Here is a 19,769-nt window from a genome sequence, read left to right as displayed (position 1 = left end):
ACAGTTGTTGAAAGATTTCAATTCAAAACATAACAGCAACTAATACCAATGTTTACTACAGAAGTGAAAACACACCACTTTCTCAGGGCTTGTTCCTAGCTCTTCCACAGAAAAAAAATTAATGATGTCTGCCTACAAGTGTTTGGCAGGAGTTACACCATAATTAGAAAGAGCTCCAGTTCTTCTAAGTGTGCTTCAGTTATTGCAATTTTCTTTTCAATGTAATATTAAGAAAAATGGGATCACCATCTCAAGAGGAAATAGGGGAGTGACTATCTGGCATGAAACCAACTGGACTTTGTAACACGCTTTTCAAAACGTTCCACCAGCAAATGTAAAATAGGGGATAGCTGCAAAAGCCAGACCACAGCCATGCATCTCAGAACTTCCTAGTCTATATCACCACTGCCCAGAGTGATTCCTGTGAGCCATTTACAAATCCAAACCCAGTTCAGGAAACACTGAGCATCCTTTCAATGATTAGAGGCACAGTGACATTTCATCACACGTTTATCTACAGTATCACCTGGGTCTAGGTACTGCCTGCATATTGCTCTTCAACAAACTTGAGCTTTCTGGGCTCTGGTTGGTCTCCTATTTCAAAACACCAATTTGCTGCAATTAGCAGACCTGCAGCTTGCCATGCCACATGGTGCTTGCAGCCTTCACCCTTAGCTCCTCAGCCTCAGAGCCAGTGACTTCATGTGGGCCCTGGCTGTGATGAAATCCTGGGAGAAAATCCAGAGCCCCCTGAAGTCAATGGGATTTGTGCCACCAGCTTCAATGGGCTTGTAACTTCTCGATACAGGATGCAGCACTCCAGTATTGTGCTGCAAAGAGAGGTAAGTGCCAACTGCCACCTCTACACACTCTTCAGCCCCATTCGCCCTGAAGTCCAAAGTGCAGAGGCCAATCAATACTTGACTGTCCCTAAATGCACTGAAACTTCAATTTTAAGCCAATCTGTAGGTTTGATGCAACACTGCAGAATACCCCAAATAATCATCATTGCTGACAAATTTGTTTATAAAATAAAACCAGGACCACTGCCACACTGCTAACTTCAGAAACACTAAGGAAGGAAAGTATTCAAATTATTTTGGCAGGGAGGGGCTGGTGGGAGACACAAGTAACAACATGAACGTCACTCCCTCAAACACCAATTACAGTAACAAGCTATAATCTGTTTGTGTTTGTTTTCAGTGACAGTATTTGGAAGCACAGCAACACTTGCAATTCATGCTACCTCTGGAACCTGAAATCACCTCCTGTCCCAACCTAGAGCTGCCAGTGCCTTGTAAAGGCTCAGACTTCCTTACACAGTCCTGTACGCAGGAATACTGCAGCAGATCCCCTTCCAAGCTCTGATTCCATCATTCCGTTCAACATCAATGAATACCCACGTCTGTCTGTTCTCTGACTGGAGTGTGCCCTTTAATAGCAAATCTCCCAAACACAATATCCTCACCATTATCTGTAACTCTATTTGCTCTGTGGCTCCCATTCGATAGGAAATGGACACAAGCTGCAACTTGAATCATTCACCTTCTCAACCAAGGCTGTTTTTTCTGAGAGACTCTGGCGTAGCAGCAACGGGCTCTCTGAGTAATGCACTAGTCCCAGTGCTCAGCTCCCAGGGGGCATCTCTGAACAGTTACACTCGCTGAGATGGAAAATCAAACCGCTGACTCCAGCTGACACCAGCTTCCATTACACTAAACAAAAACTGTCTTCCTAGGGCCCCAGTGAGTGGGACAGGCCATTTCCCACACTGCCAGGCTTGGAAAACAGCACATGCACAAACTGAGAACAGCCTTGTTAGTATTAATAGTTACACTGCAGCCATGCCCAAGAGCCAAATTAGTGTAAGGTTCTTGTGTTTGGTGCTACAGGAGATGAAGGTGCAAGCTCTTGTGAACCGCCCAGCTAACCCTCTGTGGATAGCCTACTCCTTTCCCCCACAAAAGGCTGGTAATTTCCATTTGCCACCTCCCTACCAGTCTTGTACACCCAGGTCCTTTAGATCTTTAAAAATTATTGAGAGTTTTACAAGTGGTGGATATAGGATGAGGCCCTTAAAGTTCTCTGTAGCCAACTTCTGCATTGCAGTGGGCAGCTGCCGAGCAAAGTGGCTACAGCTGCAGCAAGGAGGAACGTGCCTGAGCAGGTACTGGTCACTGGTGTAAGGCAGAGAGGGCCAGGACCACCAGTAGACTGGATGGGGAGAAGCAAGACCTGAGGGGCAGCCTGCAGGGTGGCACAGCACGGCTCTGAGGGAGCTGTGGGCTGCTTGCCCTCCCTCAGGCCACAGCCTTAGCCGGGGCAAGGAGCTGCACCAACCGTGGCAGGTGCTGGCCACCCTCTGGGCTGGGAAGGGCAGGAAGGGGACACCCAGAGCCCTCCTGGGGGCTTGCAAGGAGCTACATCTCTGGCTGGCATGTGCAAAACAAACTTCTTAGAGCCTTTCTTTTAGTCATGTGCAAAGTGACAGATCTTCCTCCAGTCTTACTGAAATGCATGAGCAGCTTATGATGGAACTTTCAATGACTAACGACAGCAAAGTTAGCCAGAGGCAAAAACCTGGCATAAAGAAGTTCAGCCTAAATAATTGAATTTGGCAAAGTTATAAGGCAGCAACTGAGATAATCTTAAAAAGGGAAGTTTTGGATGACCTTAATGCTATGCACTGCAGCTTGTGGTGTCTGTAATAGGTTATTTCCAGAGCATCTGAGCGTATTCCAGTAGTGCATTAAGCAATGTAACTAACATCTGTCATGAGGTTCATTTTCCCTCTCATCTCCTCCCTGGAGGGAAATTCTCTCATTTCTTAACCTCTACTGGACCCCCACTCAATAATGTTCATTACCTCAAGAGAAAAAGGAAAAGCCTATCAGAAAGAAAAAAGAAGAAAAAAGAGAGATATCATAGATCTAAGATTCAGGCTGCTTTGGTGACATTTTAGAAGTCTTTTTTGCCAAGAAAAACAGCAATTTCTTTTAAATTTCTTTACGTGATATTTAAGCATTGAAAAGGCAAGACAAATTAAAATTATTGAGCTATTTTCCCTTCACCCATGATTATGCAGCAATTTATCAACAAAATGGAACAAGAACATCTGACTGGGATTATTTATGATACAGCAAGGCATTTCTTTTTTTGTTCACCAGGAACAGCGTCCCTGTTATGGCTAGTTACCCGTCTGTGTCCTAGGAGCTTTTAGGGAAGGATTAAACTGTCATTTGGTTTATTTCCTTTCATGAAATAACTATCCTAACAGGGCTGAGGCAAGACTTGAGTGTTGCTGGACTTGTTACCTTAAGGTGGCATGAAAAAGAGTAACTGGATCTTCCCTAGAGTTAAAGCACAGTGATGAGAAGTTTGGGGTTTTGATCATTTTACACTTAACTAAGTACCAATATTAGATGTTACACGTAGTAACGGGCAGTATCAGTACTTAAGTATTCCTCCTGGTACCTGCACAGATTAGGCAATCTCTGTGCCATGTGTTTAGGCAGAATTGGAATTATCTGTGGATTATTTTTTTCTTAAAATTGGATTTATTCACTATGCTTGGCCAATACGGGTTGAGGTTAAGCACGGAGAGAATTTGCAGCTAAATCAGGGCCGGAAGCAGGAGGCTGACAACAACAAAAAGGCAACGCCACGTCCTCAAGGTGGTAAGGGTTTCCCAGCCCCCACACATCGACTTGCAACCCCACAGACAGAAGGTGGGCACTGCTCCCACAAGGATGACTGTGGCATGTGGCAACCCTTCCCCATCTAGAAAAATCCACAATTAGGTCTAAACTTCCAGGGCTTCTTCCCTGGAAAGAACGAGCGAAATAAAGCACCCGATTCAGAGAAAGATAATCCGTGCCCTGGGTAAGAGCAAACATGTGGGAAAACTATTTGCTAGAAGAATGTACCTTGTGGCTACTGCCAAAGGTTTTGATGGGTGTATCTGTGCTTCAGATAGCTTTATGGCTGCGCGGTGGAAATTGCTCATAATAAACGATAACATCTACATCTCTCTCACCTTTCGCACAGGAATCAGAAGCACTTGTCAAAGAAAGGGCCGGTGCTGGAATGCTTGGCACTAGCAGCTCCTCCTTCTACAGACTAATTTTTTTGGAAACAACTTGGTAGCCAAAGCTCTCTGGCACTCAGTGTGTGTTGAGTGACAAATGAGCTCACTTAAACAACATGGCCCATGCAGCATCTCGCCAGGACTGCCTCTGGGGTGGAAGAGACACACCCTGCAGCGGCTGGCACCAGCGCTGCGCTGAACCTCGAAAGGGACAGTTTAGCCAAGGAGGGTGAGCCCTGCTCTTACAACAGGTGCCAAACATTTAGAAGGATCAGATAATGGCTTTTCTCATGGCCTTGGCTTCACGGATGATATATAACACTGCAGTGAATTCCATGTATCACCTTTGATAGAGAGTGCCAGGGAAAAGCAAGGACACCATGTTGGGGTTTTCCTAGCAGGAATACCATTATAATGCAGGCAGACTGTCTCCATTTACCTCCCCAAATCAAAACAAGCTTTCCTTGTGCTCTTACCCAAGAATGAGACCAGAATGTGCTCCTCTCTGCTTCTGATTGCATTCACTGGCCAGAAAGAGGCTGCAATGAGCTGGGCAGTAAGTCTCCCAGTGCAAGACTGGTCTAAGGCAGGAGTGTGTACTCACATGGCTGCTCTAGGGCTTGCAGGGAAGGAGGATGCACATCTCTGTGGAAGACCTGAGGATTCAGGGCTACGGGACAATTGCACAGACTGTGACAATGCACAGCAGCTCCTCACTCTGCTGGTGCTCTCTTCTTGGCCTGCAAAGCTTGCACAGTAGTGATCGGAAGACAGATTTGGCTATCTGCTTTGGACTGAAACCACCTCTTTTTAGAGAGGATTGGAGTTTCCAAGTGGTTAGGAGCAAGATCTGGGAATATTAAGCAGTTAATATAATTTCCTTTTGAATTGCAGCTTTGCAGCTTTTTCCTCAGAGTCTGAGAAAAGCTTTGCACTTTCTCTGTCCACAGAACTCGAAAATAGGCAAAGTTGGTTTATTTTATTAGGGAAATAAGACAATTCCTAGTATTCTTGCAATGACATCTGCTATGGGGAAGCTGAGAGATGAAATTACTTTCTGAAAAGCAGCTGGCATGGCCAGGGACAACACCAGAATTTTATTTCTTTTGCTGACTGACACAGCAGTGAGTCCCTTGGTCGGCTTCTCTCCCATCCCCCTGAGCTACTGGCAATCTGCTAAGCCATGCCTGTAGGAGGTTTGGGCTTTTAAATCTGGGCCTTAACCCTCAACTCCTTTAACTTATTTCTATCAGGTCTTTCTCCTCAGTTTTACCAGGGAAAAAAATTACTGCAAGTATCTTCCTTCCTTCAAAAGTCTGCTACAGAACATGCTACAGAGCCGCCACGCCTCCCCCTCCCCAGCTGAATGTTCTCCAAAAGACTGAGATTTTTAGATTTTAAATTCTCATGTTTTGACTGAAATTACAAGCTAATAACAACAATCATGTCATTAAGTCAGATGAAAGGTTTTAATCATGGGGAAAGTACATTCCAACACAGATCCAAATAGAATTCTCAAAGGTTTGAGCCCCTCCATCTCCCATTCCACCTCTTCTCCCTCTCCCTGCCTTTCCTGTGTTTCTGCAGAAACAAAGAGCTGGAAAAAGCAAGGGAGAAAAATAATTTTCTCTCTAAAATGCAGACCAATAACACATTCCAATTATAACAAGAAACTTACTTTATGCACAAAATACAATTTGCTCCTTTCAACTGGCTCCAGCTGTAGTAGGCTGAGAGTGAAGGTGTAACACATAAAGGCAAGTATGGCTTGTATTTTAGAGATTTCCATCACTTACATGGATTGCATCGATGAGAAATGCATTCCTGCACTCTGAACCGCCAGCAACATTTCTGTTGTGGGATATACTTTGCATAATTCCTTTGCGAAACGCAGGGCCATATATTCATTAGAAATGGAAAGTCATTCTGGAAGACCCAAGCTTCTAAATTAATGGTATTTCAATAGTGATATAAATTCAATGTACTGACTCCCCAATTCATCATCCTCTAAGCTAAGATATACCATTCTGCCGCAATTGCAATTCCCAGCCATGTCATCCTCTTAGTCTTAATTATAAATGGTCTGCCACTTATCAAATTATTCTCCATGTACTGCACAATCCTCATCCTTAATTGCACAAATATTTTATTTTTGGAACAACACAGCTCAGCAACAAGCTTCATTTTTCTTTTCAGGACTCAGTCTCTATTAAAGTGGGGCGTTTATAAAAGCTCCGGGCACACGGAGAGAAAATGAGTTGCTCCTCCATGGCTAACAGTTCTGAGCTGATCACAATGCAGCTCCACATCGCTCTGAGCAGAGCAGTGATTAAAACTGTGCCTGCAACAAAGCAACATTGTACACAGCCATGACGTGCTCCAGTCAAAAACGTCTCCCCTCTTGTTATGATTGGTATTCCCCAGATGTTTGACTTTGAGCTCTAGCTTGGCAGGCAAGGCTTTGTGGCTGCAATTCAAGTCGCAAGCTTGAGCAGCTCCAGTGTTTATTCTCATAATTTACACTTTGTGATGGCTTATGGACAGTTATGTACTTGGTTTCATAGCCACCACTTCAAACCCAGGGCCTGATCCTGCCTTTATGGAGTTAGTGGTAAATGCTTCCCAATTCCAGCATTGGCAGGAGGCCCCAGATGACTAAACCATCTCTCAAAGCAAACAAGCCAATACAAAAGAACAATTTGGTTTAAAAAACAATAAAAAATGCCTGAAATCTTACTTACTAGGAAGTCTTCTTCACAATACACCTTGCCATTGACATTGTAGAACGCTTTTCCTCGTAGTCTTCTCCCTGTTAAAATATGGTACCATCAGAATTGTTTCACCTTGTCCCCCAGCCCAGTGGTTCAGGGTGCAGTGGAAAGCACACCCTGCTGTGCCTGTTCCCAGCCTCTCTCCTCCCCAGAGAGCTGATCAGAGACATGGGTGAGGGTTTGGCTCTCAGCTCCATCCTGCCTTAACAAATTCCTTATCTACTAAACGTTACTACTAAGAGCAGGTTATGGAATACAGTTGATACCAGTTCCTGGAAAATTTGGTTATTCTGGGGGTAAATTCAGACAATTTTCTTAGCAGGTGAAAGCATAGCAGGCATACACCCACTGCAATCGGCATCAGGGAAGTGTTTGTCTCCAAAGGACCAAACCAGGAATAGTGCATGTGGATGTTCCTGTCGCCTTTAAAAATATTAGCACATTAATCAGTGTTCCAGCCACTACACCCACAGCTGAAGAGCAGGAAAATCACTCTGAAAACAAGACATTTCATTTTCAAGTTTGAACATTTGCCGTTTCATTAGCACTTGTGGAACTATATTGACCAAAGCCTGTGATCATTAAGTGAACAGCTAAGACTCCAGAGAACTCCAACAAAAAGAATTCAGAAACTACCCAGCCCACCCAGTTTTCAGATACAGCAGATCAGATCTGTCTAACGCCAGAGCTGCTCCATTGCAAGCAACAGCATTTCAGCAGTGTAAAACCAAGAGATGGAGAAGGGAAACTGCACTCATCCTGACCCACCTTATTTCCACTCTGTGCCAGGGTCTCACTGGCCAAAGCTCCCCAATATTGGATGGTCTCACCAGCCACCTGCAGCCTTGGCAAGCTGATACCACAGTACCTACTATGGGCTTAACAGCAATACAGAGCAAGGAGGGCAGACAGCTCAATGTTTCTATGTCAACAGATGACCCCTCCCAGATCACCACCAAAGCTTTTACTCCACAGAGTAAGCCTGGACATCTACTGAGGCAGAGTGGTAGCTCCACCATAAACACCATGGATCTTTGCGGAGGGTGGGTGAGCTGAGCCAGCTGGCCAGGCACAGAGGGGCAGGAGTGCTCTCCATGGTTTCCATAAACAATGTTAAGGAAAATATTATTAATTTTCAGTGCTTCAAAGTGCCTCTTACACGTTGCCACTGTGATCCGATCCTGGGAAACAGTGTGTGGCACAAAGAAGTTGGGATCTGGGCTGATGCTTTTGGGAAATCACATGCTGCATGTGGTTGTCTGGCGGTTTTACTGCCGTGGCGGAGGGAAATGCTTCTTTTGTGTGCACATTCTTGGGCTGTCGATCTCACAGGCTGCTGTCTCCATACTGCTGGTAGGTGGAGTCAGCTCTTGTTTGTCTTTCTAACTGCTTGGTAGTTCTGGTGGGGACCAGGAGCCTGATGGCTTGGGCAATGCACTAAGACTGTCACATCTCCGAGACTCTCAGGTAAAACTGGTCCATCCTGCATGTCACTGAGACTAGACACAGGGCTGGGACAGCAATCAGGTGGCCACGGGGCCTCTCTCCACTGATGCAGGAGCACCTCTGGATCTTCCCTTCTGCTTATCCAAGCTATTTTTAAACCTCTCCAGTGAAAGGTAAATGGACAGAAGGTAAGAAAAGGGACGTGGACAGACAGAATAGCTTTCTAAAGGACATGTTGGCTCTGCCAGACCAAGCCTTAAAACACGACTCATCTTTAAATGCTGGAAATGGAGTGGCTGTACCAGAACAGGGACTTGCCTCAGACATGCTGATGCAGCACTTCCACACTGCTCACGTGCACTGCTGGTGCAGAGCCTGGGCATTTGTTTCAGGTGGGCCAGCACTGGCCATCACCCTCATCACACCCCCGTTATCGTTAGAAGCAGCAGAGATAATCAGGGACAAATGTTTAACTCTGTTGCTAGAAGAATCTCTGCAAAAAAGGAATGCCCTGATCTGGGGAGGCACCCACATCTCCTGAGGCACTGCAGAAGGTGCACAAAGTCCCATATATCCAATTTTGTATCCCAGTGTGCAGAGCCTGGCAGTCCCAAATTCTGCTCCGGTTGCTTCCTTAGCACAGCATCACTGGCAGAAGCCAGTGGGGTCAGAGCTTTCCCAGACTGGGAAAGACTGGGAAGCCTACAATGCAAACCTGATCTTTGGACTGTTGCTTGAAGACATTTGTTACTAGATGTTGGGGGTTGCTTGCCTTGTGACATGAGGCAACCTCACCTCACCCCAGCATGGCAATGCTGTGTGTGCCTCCCCACACAATTTGTGAGCCCCTGCACACACCCTGCTTTGCCAAACACAGACACCAGCCTTTCCTTCCATATAGCTGATGTGGGAAAAACATCTGGTTTACACAGCAAGAAGCAGCACCTTTCAAAACTCAGAAAAATACAATTTTCCCCATTTTACAGAAAAAAAAACCCAAGACATTTATTAGGGAACCAACTTGCCTAAACTCATAAGGCAGGCAAGCAGCTTGCTCACATGATAATTACCATTATTAGCAATAATTAATAAGATAGGCAGGCCTTTTACCTTAGAGGAATTTCATTCAGGGATCATACAACAATTATCTCATAAACAAGAAACAGCAAGTTATCACACAAACAGCTGCAGCTGCACTGTATTGGCTTCTACATACTGCGTTTTAGGAATAAGGGCAAAACCATACATCCATGCCATCTGCTCTCCAGAGCAGTTTGCTAAACGATGGCATTGGCACAGTCAAACACCAAACTCGGTGAATACCTGGGCATCCCGGAAAACTGCAGTCAAGAGGGAAGTGCTGGCAGCTGCAGCCAGGGAGACACAAAGCCCCAGGAGATGCAGTCGGTACCTCCCAGCCCCAGGGCAGCTGTGCAGGCACAGTGAGGTTAGGGTACTTGCCCAGAGCTCAGTGTACTGGGCAAGGCAGGTTTACCTCTCAAGGTCTTGGAGTTACTCCAGCCCTGCACAGCACCAGCCTGTCCCGTGCAGCCATATACCACTGCCCGTCAGGCAGAGGTTACATGTTACAAGCCCTCATGCCGCATCAGCTAGCTGGGTCAAATGCCTGGCCAGTCAGACAGGGGGTACACAGAGCCTGGGCTGTCGTGGAATGCCTGAGCATCGCCAAGCCCAGGGTAGTATTTGCTTTCATAATATTAGAACAAAAACCCAAGAGTTCCTGACAAAACTTGATGCAACTTGTTGATAGCTCATTACAATAATAATGAGTGGCTAGAATGAACAGCCTAGCGTCGAGTTCACAAGCACGGGGTTTCACAAGCATCCTGCTGCTGGATACCCACCTTGGCACGTCTGCCCCGTCAGACCAGTTTTCGGCAGGAGCCAGGAAAAGGCTCTGTTTCACACCCAACCAGAAGAGCAGCAGGTCAGCCAGGAATGGGGGGTACACCATGGGACAGGCAGAAGCTGCCCAGCCTGCAGCCTGCATGTAACACTAGCTTTTATAGGGAAGCTCCTTCTTCCCCCAGTGCTCTGTGGAGCTTTGTTTTACTGTAGAAAACCAGGACTCACAGTGACAACAAATGCTTGTTGCAAACAACTTCGACGTTTCTTGACTGACACCCACACATAGAGGGATAGCAAGTTCTAGGATAAGGGGGTTCCCACCACCACAGATGGGAGGCAGAGAAACCTCACAAATGATCCAGCATAGAGTGCAAAGTTTCATTTAGACAATCTAATATAATGTTAATATAATGCAAGTTAGAAGTGACTCTGTCCCAAGGAATGACCACAACTGCTGTTTGCAACCAACACGACAAGCATCCAAAAGAAAGCAGGCTTTTGGAACTTCTAAAAAACATATAAAACCAGAATCAGCTCTAGGTTTTTAACATCAGTGTCCACACTTAACCAGCTGACCAGTCTTTGGTATTTACATGTGCCTACCAGTTACTTCCTGGACAATTTTTCTCCTGTGTGTTGCTAACTAAAAGGAAGGAACAGGAGAGCTGCTGCTTTACCAAAAGACACAACTCAGAGATTCAACATGCAAAAGGGAAAATGACCCACAGCTGACACAGACTGTCCACAACTGTTCTCTCCAGCCTCCACAACATTCACTGGGTGGGGAAAACGCACCAGCCAGGAAGCCAAGATGGGGTAAGATTTTTCCCAACACGGTTTCAAAAGCTGCTCTGGGCCCTCATGGAACAAAATGTGAATCAGACTGGGTTTTATGGAGGTGCTCCAAAAGAGCACTGAAAATATCCTGTCCCTCCCCACCAGCCTGGAAAGCATCTTCAAAGCCTTCCCTGCCGCTGCTGGCAGTGGGGTATTTGCCTATAGGGAGGCAAGTTTATCAAGTAGCAGCCTTCAGTGGTAGATCTCCAGTCTCACACGAGATGATGCAACCGCATCAGGGGCTAACACCCCCCCTTGCCTTTGAAAGACAAGAGATAGCAATGTCTCACTGTCACAGCATGGCTATTAGACCTAATTACTGTTTGCAGTGTGCTTTGAAGTTGAAAAGTACCAAGCATTATTACAATATTTTAAGTACTTTGATGATTAAAACCAAGCAACCGTTGGGTAATAATCATGATTTACTAGTACTGTAGTGTAAGCAAGTTCATGTGAGAAGCCTGCATTGTCTCAGTGCCTGATGCTACTTAAAAACACACAGCTCTCCTCTGACATAATGGGAATGCCACAGCCCCAGCCTTGCCTCCTAGATAATGCCTCGTGCGTCCTGAGACTACCAGTGTGCTGCAGAAAATAACACCAGTGTATCTCTGTGCCATAACCATCTCTCTCATGATATTTCAGATAAATGTGCCTCTTCTCGTAACTTCATGCAGCAAAGATCAGTGTCAGAGGAAACCAAGTGTGAGATGATTAATAACGTCTCTGTTATTTCTACCATTACAGCTGCATGGAACAACAGGCCTATATTTTAGTCAGAAAATGTAATTAAAACCTCTCAGCTGTAGGTATTCTGCTAAAGATAAGGAGTTTCTTAAAGCAGAGCTAATTAAAAGCCTGAACAGCCCAAGCTATAGCCATGGAATATCATTCAAGTACCTGTCATTCCTGTTGGCTGGGGACATGCCTGGGTAGGTCTGACCACACACGAGCACAGACCCCAGCTCTGCCACCGCTTCTCCCATGGGAGCACAGCCCCCCCAGAAGCTGCCATGCAGGCAGTAAGCAAGGTGCAGGCTGCAGCAGTACCAGGCAGGATGGCTGTGGCTGCCCTGCCATGACATCTGGGGCTCGCTCAAGCCCCTGGCACGGCCTCACACCGCTCCTGCTGGGAAAGGAGCACCCATGAGCTCCTGGCTTGTCTCACAGCAGCAACACAAATACACAGCATCCTTCTATAACAGCTCTTTCTAGAGGAAAAGGCATATTATGCTGCTCCTGTCATTGGGATTTCTTCCCCTTGCTTCTTATTTTAGGAATTGTCCATCCTAAGGCTGAATGAAGCCCTCAGCGAGAATCTCTGAGCTGTGGAAGCTTTAGTCCATGACTTGCACAGCTTTCTGAGCACAACAGCCCCTGGCTCTTCATGCCTGACTGACAACTGTGCATATCTGGTTCAGCCAGCAGTGTTAAACATGGACCTAATAGCCTGCTAACTGCTTCAGACACCATCTCTGCAGTGACTGATGTGACACCAGCATCACAGCTAGTCTCATGTTAGCATCTTAAACGACAGTCTTTCCAAGCATTCAGCCTAAAGCACACACACAGGGTGAATATGCAACACTGGCTCAAATATTCCCCAGCTACAGTGCTAGGGAAGGAAAATCCCCATGTACTGCCCCAGAGCCCTGTACAACAGAAGTCAAGGAGGCTTGGGGTGAGCAAACCTCTCTGCATGCCTGCTGCCCACCTGTGGCCGCTGCCTCCATCCTGCTCAGTGGAAACACAAACTACCAGGCTGAACCTGGTAATTCTTTTCTGTGGAAGTCCCTGGGACTGCTGTGATTCAGAACCAGTGTGAGGTGCCTATCCATGGGCTGCCCATACTCCCAGATACAGCAGCCAAACACAATTCTACACCCCACATGTCACTCATGGGCTGCAATGGAGTCTATCACCAGGTCCACACAGTGGCAGCTGATGCCCAAACGATGTTCCCTGTGGCTTGTGGACATCATCGTGACACCACAGGGTGCCACAGTGGGAACCACCATATGTACCATTAAACTATACTGGCATGGATGCTGCAGCTTTTCTTGCCATGCAAGGTGTCATGTGCACTCTGAAGCACAGGTGAAATGAGAAACCAGGACCAAAATAACTCAAAAGCTGAAGGACAAATGAAACATCCAGAATACAATCTGCTCCAAGCAAGCCCACAAGCTGGAGAAGTACTATGGCTGAAAAGCAGTAGCTATACTTTAAGTCACCAGATAATTCTGGAAGCTGAAACTTCAAGTGAAATACCAAATTTTATGAGCACAGAATAAATAATTGAAAAAGTAGCAACACCCCACCTCTGCCACCTCCTCTACCCAGTCATGTCCAGATAAAACTGATATAGAGTTTTCACCCAGCAAATCTGTTTTCTTTTCTTAGGTAGAGGAGACTCACATGCCAAGGAATTTCAGATGTGCCAAAAGCAAACAAAAGCTTCCAACACTTTTCCTTATTTGCTATGACTTTTCCTTTACTCATAGGTGAGGCTGGGCCTGCCAGCTCTCCATCCCTCCCTCTGGCTCATGGCTGTCTATCTGCACAGAGATTTTCTTTGCATCAGGCTTCTGTCATCCCTCCCACTTGAAAACTGGGAGCACAGGGGCTGCTTTAGCCCCTGAATAACTGTTAATTAAATTCTTCTCCTCGTCTCCTACAGGGGACTTGAACAAAGCCACCAAGCAACGTGAGCACAACCTCTTCGGGATGAGGTCCTGCGTTTGAGCCGCTGCCTCCATCGCACCACAGGGTCTTCCCAGCAGCAAGGGGCTCTGAGGAGGACTGCGTGTCAGCCCCAGGGTTTGGAGAAGCTTCCATCCCCCACCGCCGCTGCCCCATCCCCTCCTCACAATGCTCAATTGCTCAGGCTTTGTGAAAGGAGGGGTGCATTTTAGGGCTTTCAGGGTTTTTAAGATTAAAAAAAAAAAATCAATGCCAAATTCCTTTGAATAGAAGATACTGCGTGTTGGCAGAAGCCAGTTTTCACAGACTGCAGCCGTTTGAAATCTGAAACACTAAAAAGTGGCTACTGTGGATGTGCTGTATTCTTCTTTTCAAAGCAATCTGGCACACAATTTTGCTCCCCTGTTTCAGGACCCAATCCTGCATTCCTTTCACGCTCAGACTCCCATTGACTTTAAGGAATGCAGGATTGGATCCTAAATGTGTGCTTTACTCACACAATAGCTCCTCATGGTTACGATCTATTGAGAAAGGCACACTTTAAAAACCATTTGGAATTGCAGGCTCATCCACCGGGCCAGAATGCCTGCAAAGACCGTCCCTTATTTCAGGAAAAACGCTCGGTGTGTGAATTACACACTCTCTCGCCTGGTTTCGAGCTGCAGACATAGCTGAGCTTGAGATGTATCAAAATATTTTGAGCACTGGTGCGATAGCTCATAGAGAAACCACGTGTGATTTTAGGTTTGTTTTTCTTTTAAAAACAACACAAAACAAACAAAAAAAGAAACCACCAAACAAACCAAAACAAAACTCCGGGGAAAAAGAGCCACCGAAGCAAACGTGGAAGCCCCGGAATCTTTCGGGGAGTTCTCTCTTCAGAGAACTCCTATAAAAGCCGCTGAAAGACCCGCACCGGCTAAGACAAAACAGAGCCCGCACTGCTGTTTCTGAGGATGCTGTATACTGAGTTACGAGGCTATTACGATGCAAATCTCAAATGTACAAGCTTTTTACTTGGCCATAAACACAAAACAGTATACATTGTCCTTTCAGAAGAAAAGGTTTGCTGCTAAAATAGCAGAAGCCCTACGTAAATAACCAACATTCTTTCTGCCTGAGGTCACTGACTTGGCCTATTCAATTCCGGGCTAGTCTGGGATTTGACAATCTAAGCAGGGGAGAGGCCCTTTCCTTTTTTTTCAAAAGAATGCTGGGATTTTATTTGAAATTTAAACTCTTGCAAACAAAAGGTGGCATCGTATGCTAGAGGCCTATGAAGGTGGAGTACAGGATGTGTATTGTTTTCTCCCTTTACATAGATTCTTTCAGGAAGGAGCATTCAGAGTCTGTGAACTAATTCTAATCAAATATTATTATCAGGTAGGCAGACATGGCAAGATATGAACGGACACTTTTAAGAGATCAGGCGATTTGCTTTTTTAAAATCCCGATGCAGGGAAGGCATCACTTTTTATCATTAAAAATACATTTCTTAAATCTTAATTGAAGAGCCCTCCACAGTTTAGAGTCCCTACACCGACTTGTACGTGCGCACTAGAAAGGAGCTTTTCAGCGCAAATTAACTGTGGCTACAAAGTCAGTATTCATTCTCAGTCTCTATCTTGAGTTGATCTGTCCTGGAGAGGCAGATGGCAGTTATTTTTCCTCCTGATTACCACTGCCCAGCTCTTACTTGGAGTCTCACAGAAGTACTCCCTTGTATAATACAATTATCATTTCCATTTCTGGGCTCTTATCCAGGCTCTGCACTGCTCTGTGCCACCTCTCCAGCACAGGAGAGCATGCCAGCTCCTGCCACATCGACGTGCTAGGACCGCACACCTCCCGCCACAGACAGCTATGCTGAGCTGAATTTGCAGCTGGTGTAAATCATGACAGCATCAGTGAATTCATCACAATTTACACAAGCTGTAGACCTGCCCCAAGGTACTATCTTCGCCAGAAAAAGTCTGTCTTTGCTATGCACTCACAAACGTGTGGTAAAATCCAGATGAAAACAAGACAGTTTATCATTTTGACATGTTTGTAGCCCAGAGTAAACTCTAGACTCGCCTCTGCCGTTTACCTTAACCTGCCATGATGTCAAAATGAAAAAAACTTCATCATCTTCTGTCCCGGTTTCTGCTGGGATAGATTTAACTTTCTTCCCAGTAGCAGGCTTAGTACCGTGGTTTGAATTTAAGATGAGAATAATGTTGATAACACACTGATATTTTGATTGTTGCTAGGCAATGATTACTTCAAGTCAAGGACTTTGCAGCTTCTCATGCTGCCTTGCCAGCAAGGAGGCGGCTGGTGGTGCACAAGGACTTGTGAGGGGACACAGCCAGGACAGCTGACCCAAACTGGCCACAAGGATGGGTATTCCACACCATATGATATCATGCTCGGTATATATAACTTGGGGGAAGCTGGCCAGGGGGTTATACTGCAGCTTGGGAACTAGCTTGGCATTGGTGGTCTGCAGGTGGTGAGCAACTGTGCTGTGCATCACTTGTTTTGAATATTCTATTATGATTGTAATACCTTATTATCTGCTGTCCTAATCTGTTTTTATCTAAATCCACAAGTTTTACCTCCCCTCTGGCCACCAGATTCTCTCCCCCATCCCACTGGGGGGAAGTGAGCAAATGGTTACAGGATAGTTTTAGCTGCCTGCTGGGTTAAACCACAACATCTTCCTCAGGATTTTGCCTTGTGTCAGCTATTGCACTGAAAGAAACACCTTTCTGTCCAAAAAGCATGCTTTTGCTGCCAAAAATCCTCTGCATTTCTGCACTGAGGCTGATAATATATCGTGTTCTGACCATTTGCCACCACCAAATCCAGCAAGCCCAAGACTGGGGGGAAAGGATGCAGAGACTACATTTCTGTCCCAACATAGCTGCATGATTTAAACTGTCAGTCTCCAGCAGGATTATGTAGATAGATAGCTAATGTCTTTTGTTACCTTGCTGGAAAACCCCACCTTTCTTGGCAGGGTATTCATAATCTCTGTGCCATGTTTACTCTAGTGTGGAATTCTCTCTTCCTTTCTCTCTCCTCCTACTCTTCGGTCAAGTTATTTAACCAAAAGGTTACTTAATGCTGCAGGGACAAGAAGATCTCTGACCTCTGGTACTCGGGCAAAGTGTTCCTTCTCAGACCATATTATAAACTTAGCTGATACTTTCAAGCTTCCATATAATTCGCAAAAGTTAAAATTAGCAGATGTTTCCTCTCTCTCCCACTTATATATTTATTCTATCCCATACCAGCCATCAATTCCAGGGTTAAGGCATAAATTATTTCCATGGAGCTCCAACAAAAGAACTTATGTTGGGAAGGAGTTTTAAAAAACTCAAGTAAGCATATATTTAAAAACAGTAATACAACAGCCTGCATTGATCTACTAGTTATTTTGGGCCTATAAATTAACATATATCTTAAAATATATTTCTTAATAAGCTACCAAGCAGACACACTAACAACTAAATGTAAAACACCCCTCCAAATGTACTTCAAGATGTTTTTTTCATGGCTGGATTTAAAAATGCCAAAAAAAAAAAGAAGAGTGTAACAAGGGTAAAGTGACACAGACCTCTGGGTAAAAACCATGAGACGCCTCCCCACCACTCAGCAAGCTGGGAGGGAAGGGGTACAGTTTTTTCCCCCCAAGGTAGCTTCCACTGTGGGAAACATTCATGGTTTGTTCCACCACAGACCCTGCTTGTTATCAGCAAAGACTTCAACTTTTCTGCTGTTTCCAAGCCAGGACAGCCTATTCCAGCCTGACTCTGCACAATCCATCCTTCCAAGCAGTCTTGCTGACTGCCTCCCATGCAATGTGGTGGGTGGTTTTCCTTAAGCTCCAGAAAGAACCATCACAGTGGCAGAAATAAGGATCCATCTAGCACAGTATCCTGTCTACACCTCTGGTCAAGAGTGGAAGCTCAATGGCATTAGAAACAGGGCTAGCACAGGGTGATGTGTTCCCGAGAATAACCTCTCAGCTTCCAGTCGCCAGCACTTAGGGCCTTCCTGCACTGCAGGCTGCATCGTGACTGTTCTGTTTACAGCCTCGCTGGACCAATCTTTCCTTAATTTGTCTAATTCCTCCATGAGATCATTTATACTTTTGGCCTCCATGCAGTGAGTTGGCCTCTATGGCAGTGAGTTCCACAATTTCATTATGCATTGTATCAAGTGTTCATTTTTGTTTGTTTTAAACCTCTGCTGATCTCAAGCTTCTGCTGCATCCTACAGAACAAAGCAGCCTCTACAGTCACCACAGCCAGACTAGAGAAGAGTTTCTAAGTCAAAGCCTAAAACTTGAGTCTTCAACTGCATCTGGAAATGAATGGCTTGCAGATCACAGACACAACTGGTATTTTCATCCAGCATCTTTTTAAGATGTCAGGTCCTCTTTATACATGTCCACTTCTGTGTTGTACAAGTGGAACTGACCCAAAAGCAGATATGACCAAGCCACTGAGTTCTGCACTGCCTGAAGTTTATGAGCAGCCTTCATGAGGAATAAACTATTATATTATACACAGGAGAGAATTTATACAGAAATACATTAAAAAGCAGCTGCCACCGTGTTCCAGTAAGATTAAAGGAAGGAAAAAAAAAAGGAAAGGGGGAAGAGGTGAAAAAAGTAACATAAGCAAGAAGGAAAAATTAAAACATGTATCCTCCCTACTGCCATCTGGACATTCAGAACAGGGCAAGAACCCACCAGAGACTCCACCAGACAAACTTAACTGCAAAGGCAGATAAACTTATTGAAGGGAGAGCACTGCAGACCCCTCAGCATTGCTACCAGGTTCTTTTTTTTGCAAGTCATAGAATGGTTTGGTTTGGAAGGGGCCTCAAAGATCATCTAGTTCCAACACCCCTGCCGTGGGCAGGGACACAGTCATCATTCTCTTCATTCAAGTGCAGCCTCAACTAAAAAGCACAGGTTAGCCTGGCCCTGAAGCAGATCAGGAATCTGATCGGCAGTCAGACTGCTGAATGCCATCTCTTCACTGAGTAAGCTGCAGCACCACCTTGTCCCCTAATACTTTATACATAAAACTATGTTGAAGAAAAGCAGTGGACCCAGCCCAATCCTGTGGCAACATGCAAGACAGCCTCAAGGTAGATGAGCAATTTCCTTAAACTCTCTTCTGCATTGCCTCAGAAAAACAAGAATGGATTTGCACAGCAACAATTTCTTTCCTCCTCCCAGTAGCATCATATGCGTCAGCACCTCAGTGCCAGCAGCATCAAAGGCACTGCTGCTGAACCTGAGCACACTTGATTTGAGTCACCTCCAGAAAGCGTTCAGCAGCCAACACCAGTGGCACCCATGTGCTTGTGCAGTCAAACTCAGTGCCCAATGCTGACACACAGGCCTAGAGAGGGCATCTTGAGCAACAGCAATTACTTTTTTCTTCATGTGATGATGGAAGAATGTATCAGGAATGGTCCTCAGGACCAGAGGTATTAAGAAAACAGAAAGGTTAGTACACAGGAGAAACAAAAAAATCCTTAATATTCTCAGAATGGCAAAGCATTAGAACATTCTGCCAGTTTTGAAGCACATTCTTTGGGTTTATTTAGTAGAAAATTTTAAATTACTGCACAGGGAGACAACTCTTCATTTGCTCACACAGGTGAACAATTATACTGACCTTAATAACGTTACTTCAGATTTATCCCATGTAACTTTGAACAAAACCTTGCTAGAACCTTGGATATGTGCTTTAGACAATATTCCAGTATACTTTGCTGTAAGTGAAATAAAACTGAAAATTATAGTTGTAATGAATTACTGAACTGAACTGGACTTTCCTCAGCCAATTAAAAATACAATCAGGAATCAGCCCCCTAAAATGGCCTGTCCTTGATGTTGTGTGGTGGGCTGACCACAGCTTCCTGGACCAGGTCACATTAGAACTAAAACCATAAGCAGCTTCCAAAGACAGCGAGCTGAACAGGTAGGACTCCTGATAGCACATTCTCTTCTTTTGGCACTCAGGTACAATAAGCATATTGTTCCTTTA

The 19,769-nt window shown here is 45.2% G+C and overlaps 1 protein-coding gene across 1 annotated transcript in view; it reads right to left on the bottom strand.

Annotated features, from left to right (window-relative positions):
• The window catches only part of WTIP (WT1 interacting protein), a gene marked incomplete at its 3' end in the record, with an annotated part of 79,409 nt that overhangs the window by 13,316 nt on the left and 46,324 nt on the right, over positions 1 to 19,769 (bottom strand). The window contains exon 3 of the mRNA XM_084269884.1: positions 6,829 to 6,896. Coding sequence (XP_084126010.1) covers positions 6,829 to 6,896 — 68 coding nt within the window. The remainder of the gene's footprint in view (positions 1 to 6,828; positions 6,897 to 19,769) is intronic.

The sequence above is a fragment of the Gallinula chloropus genome, assembly GCF_964237585.1.
Source record: "Gallinula chloropus genome assembly, chromosome: 13".
Lineage (NCBI taxonomy): Eukaryota > Metazoa > Chordata > Aves > Gruiformes > Rallidae > Gallinula > Gallinula chloropus.
Note: the sequence above shows the minus strand (reverse complement) of the source record. Positions and strands in the feature narration are given on the sequence as shown.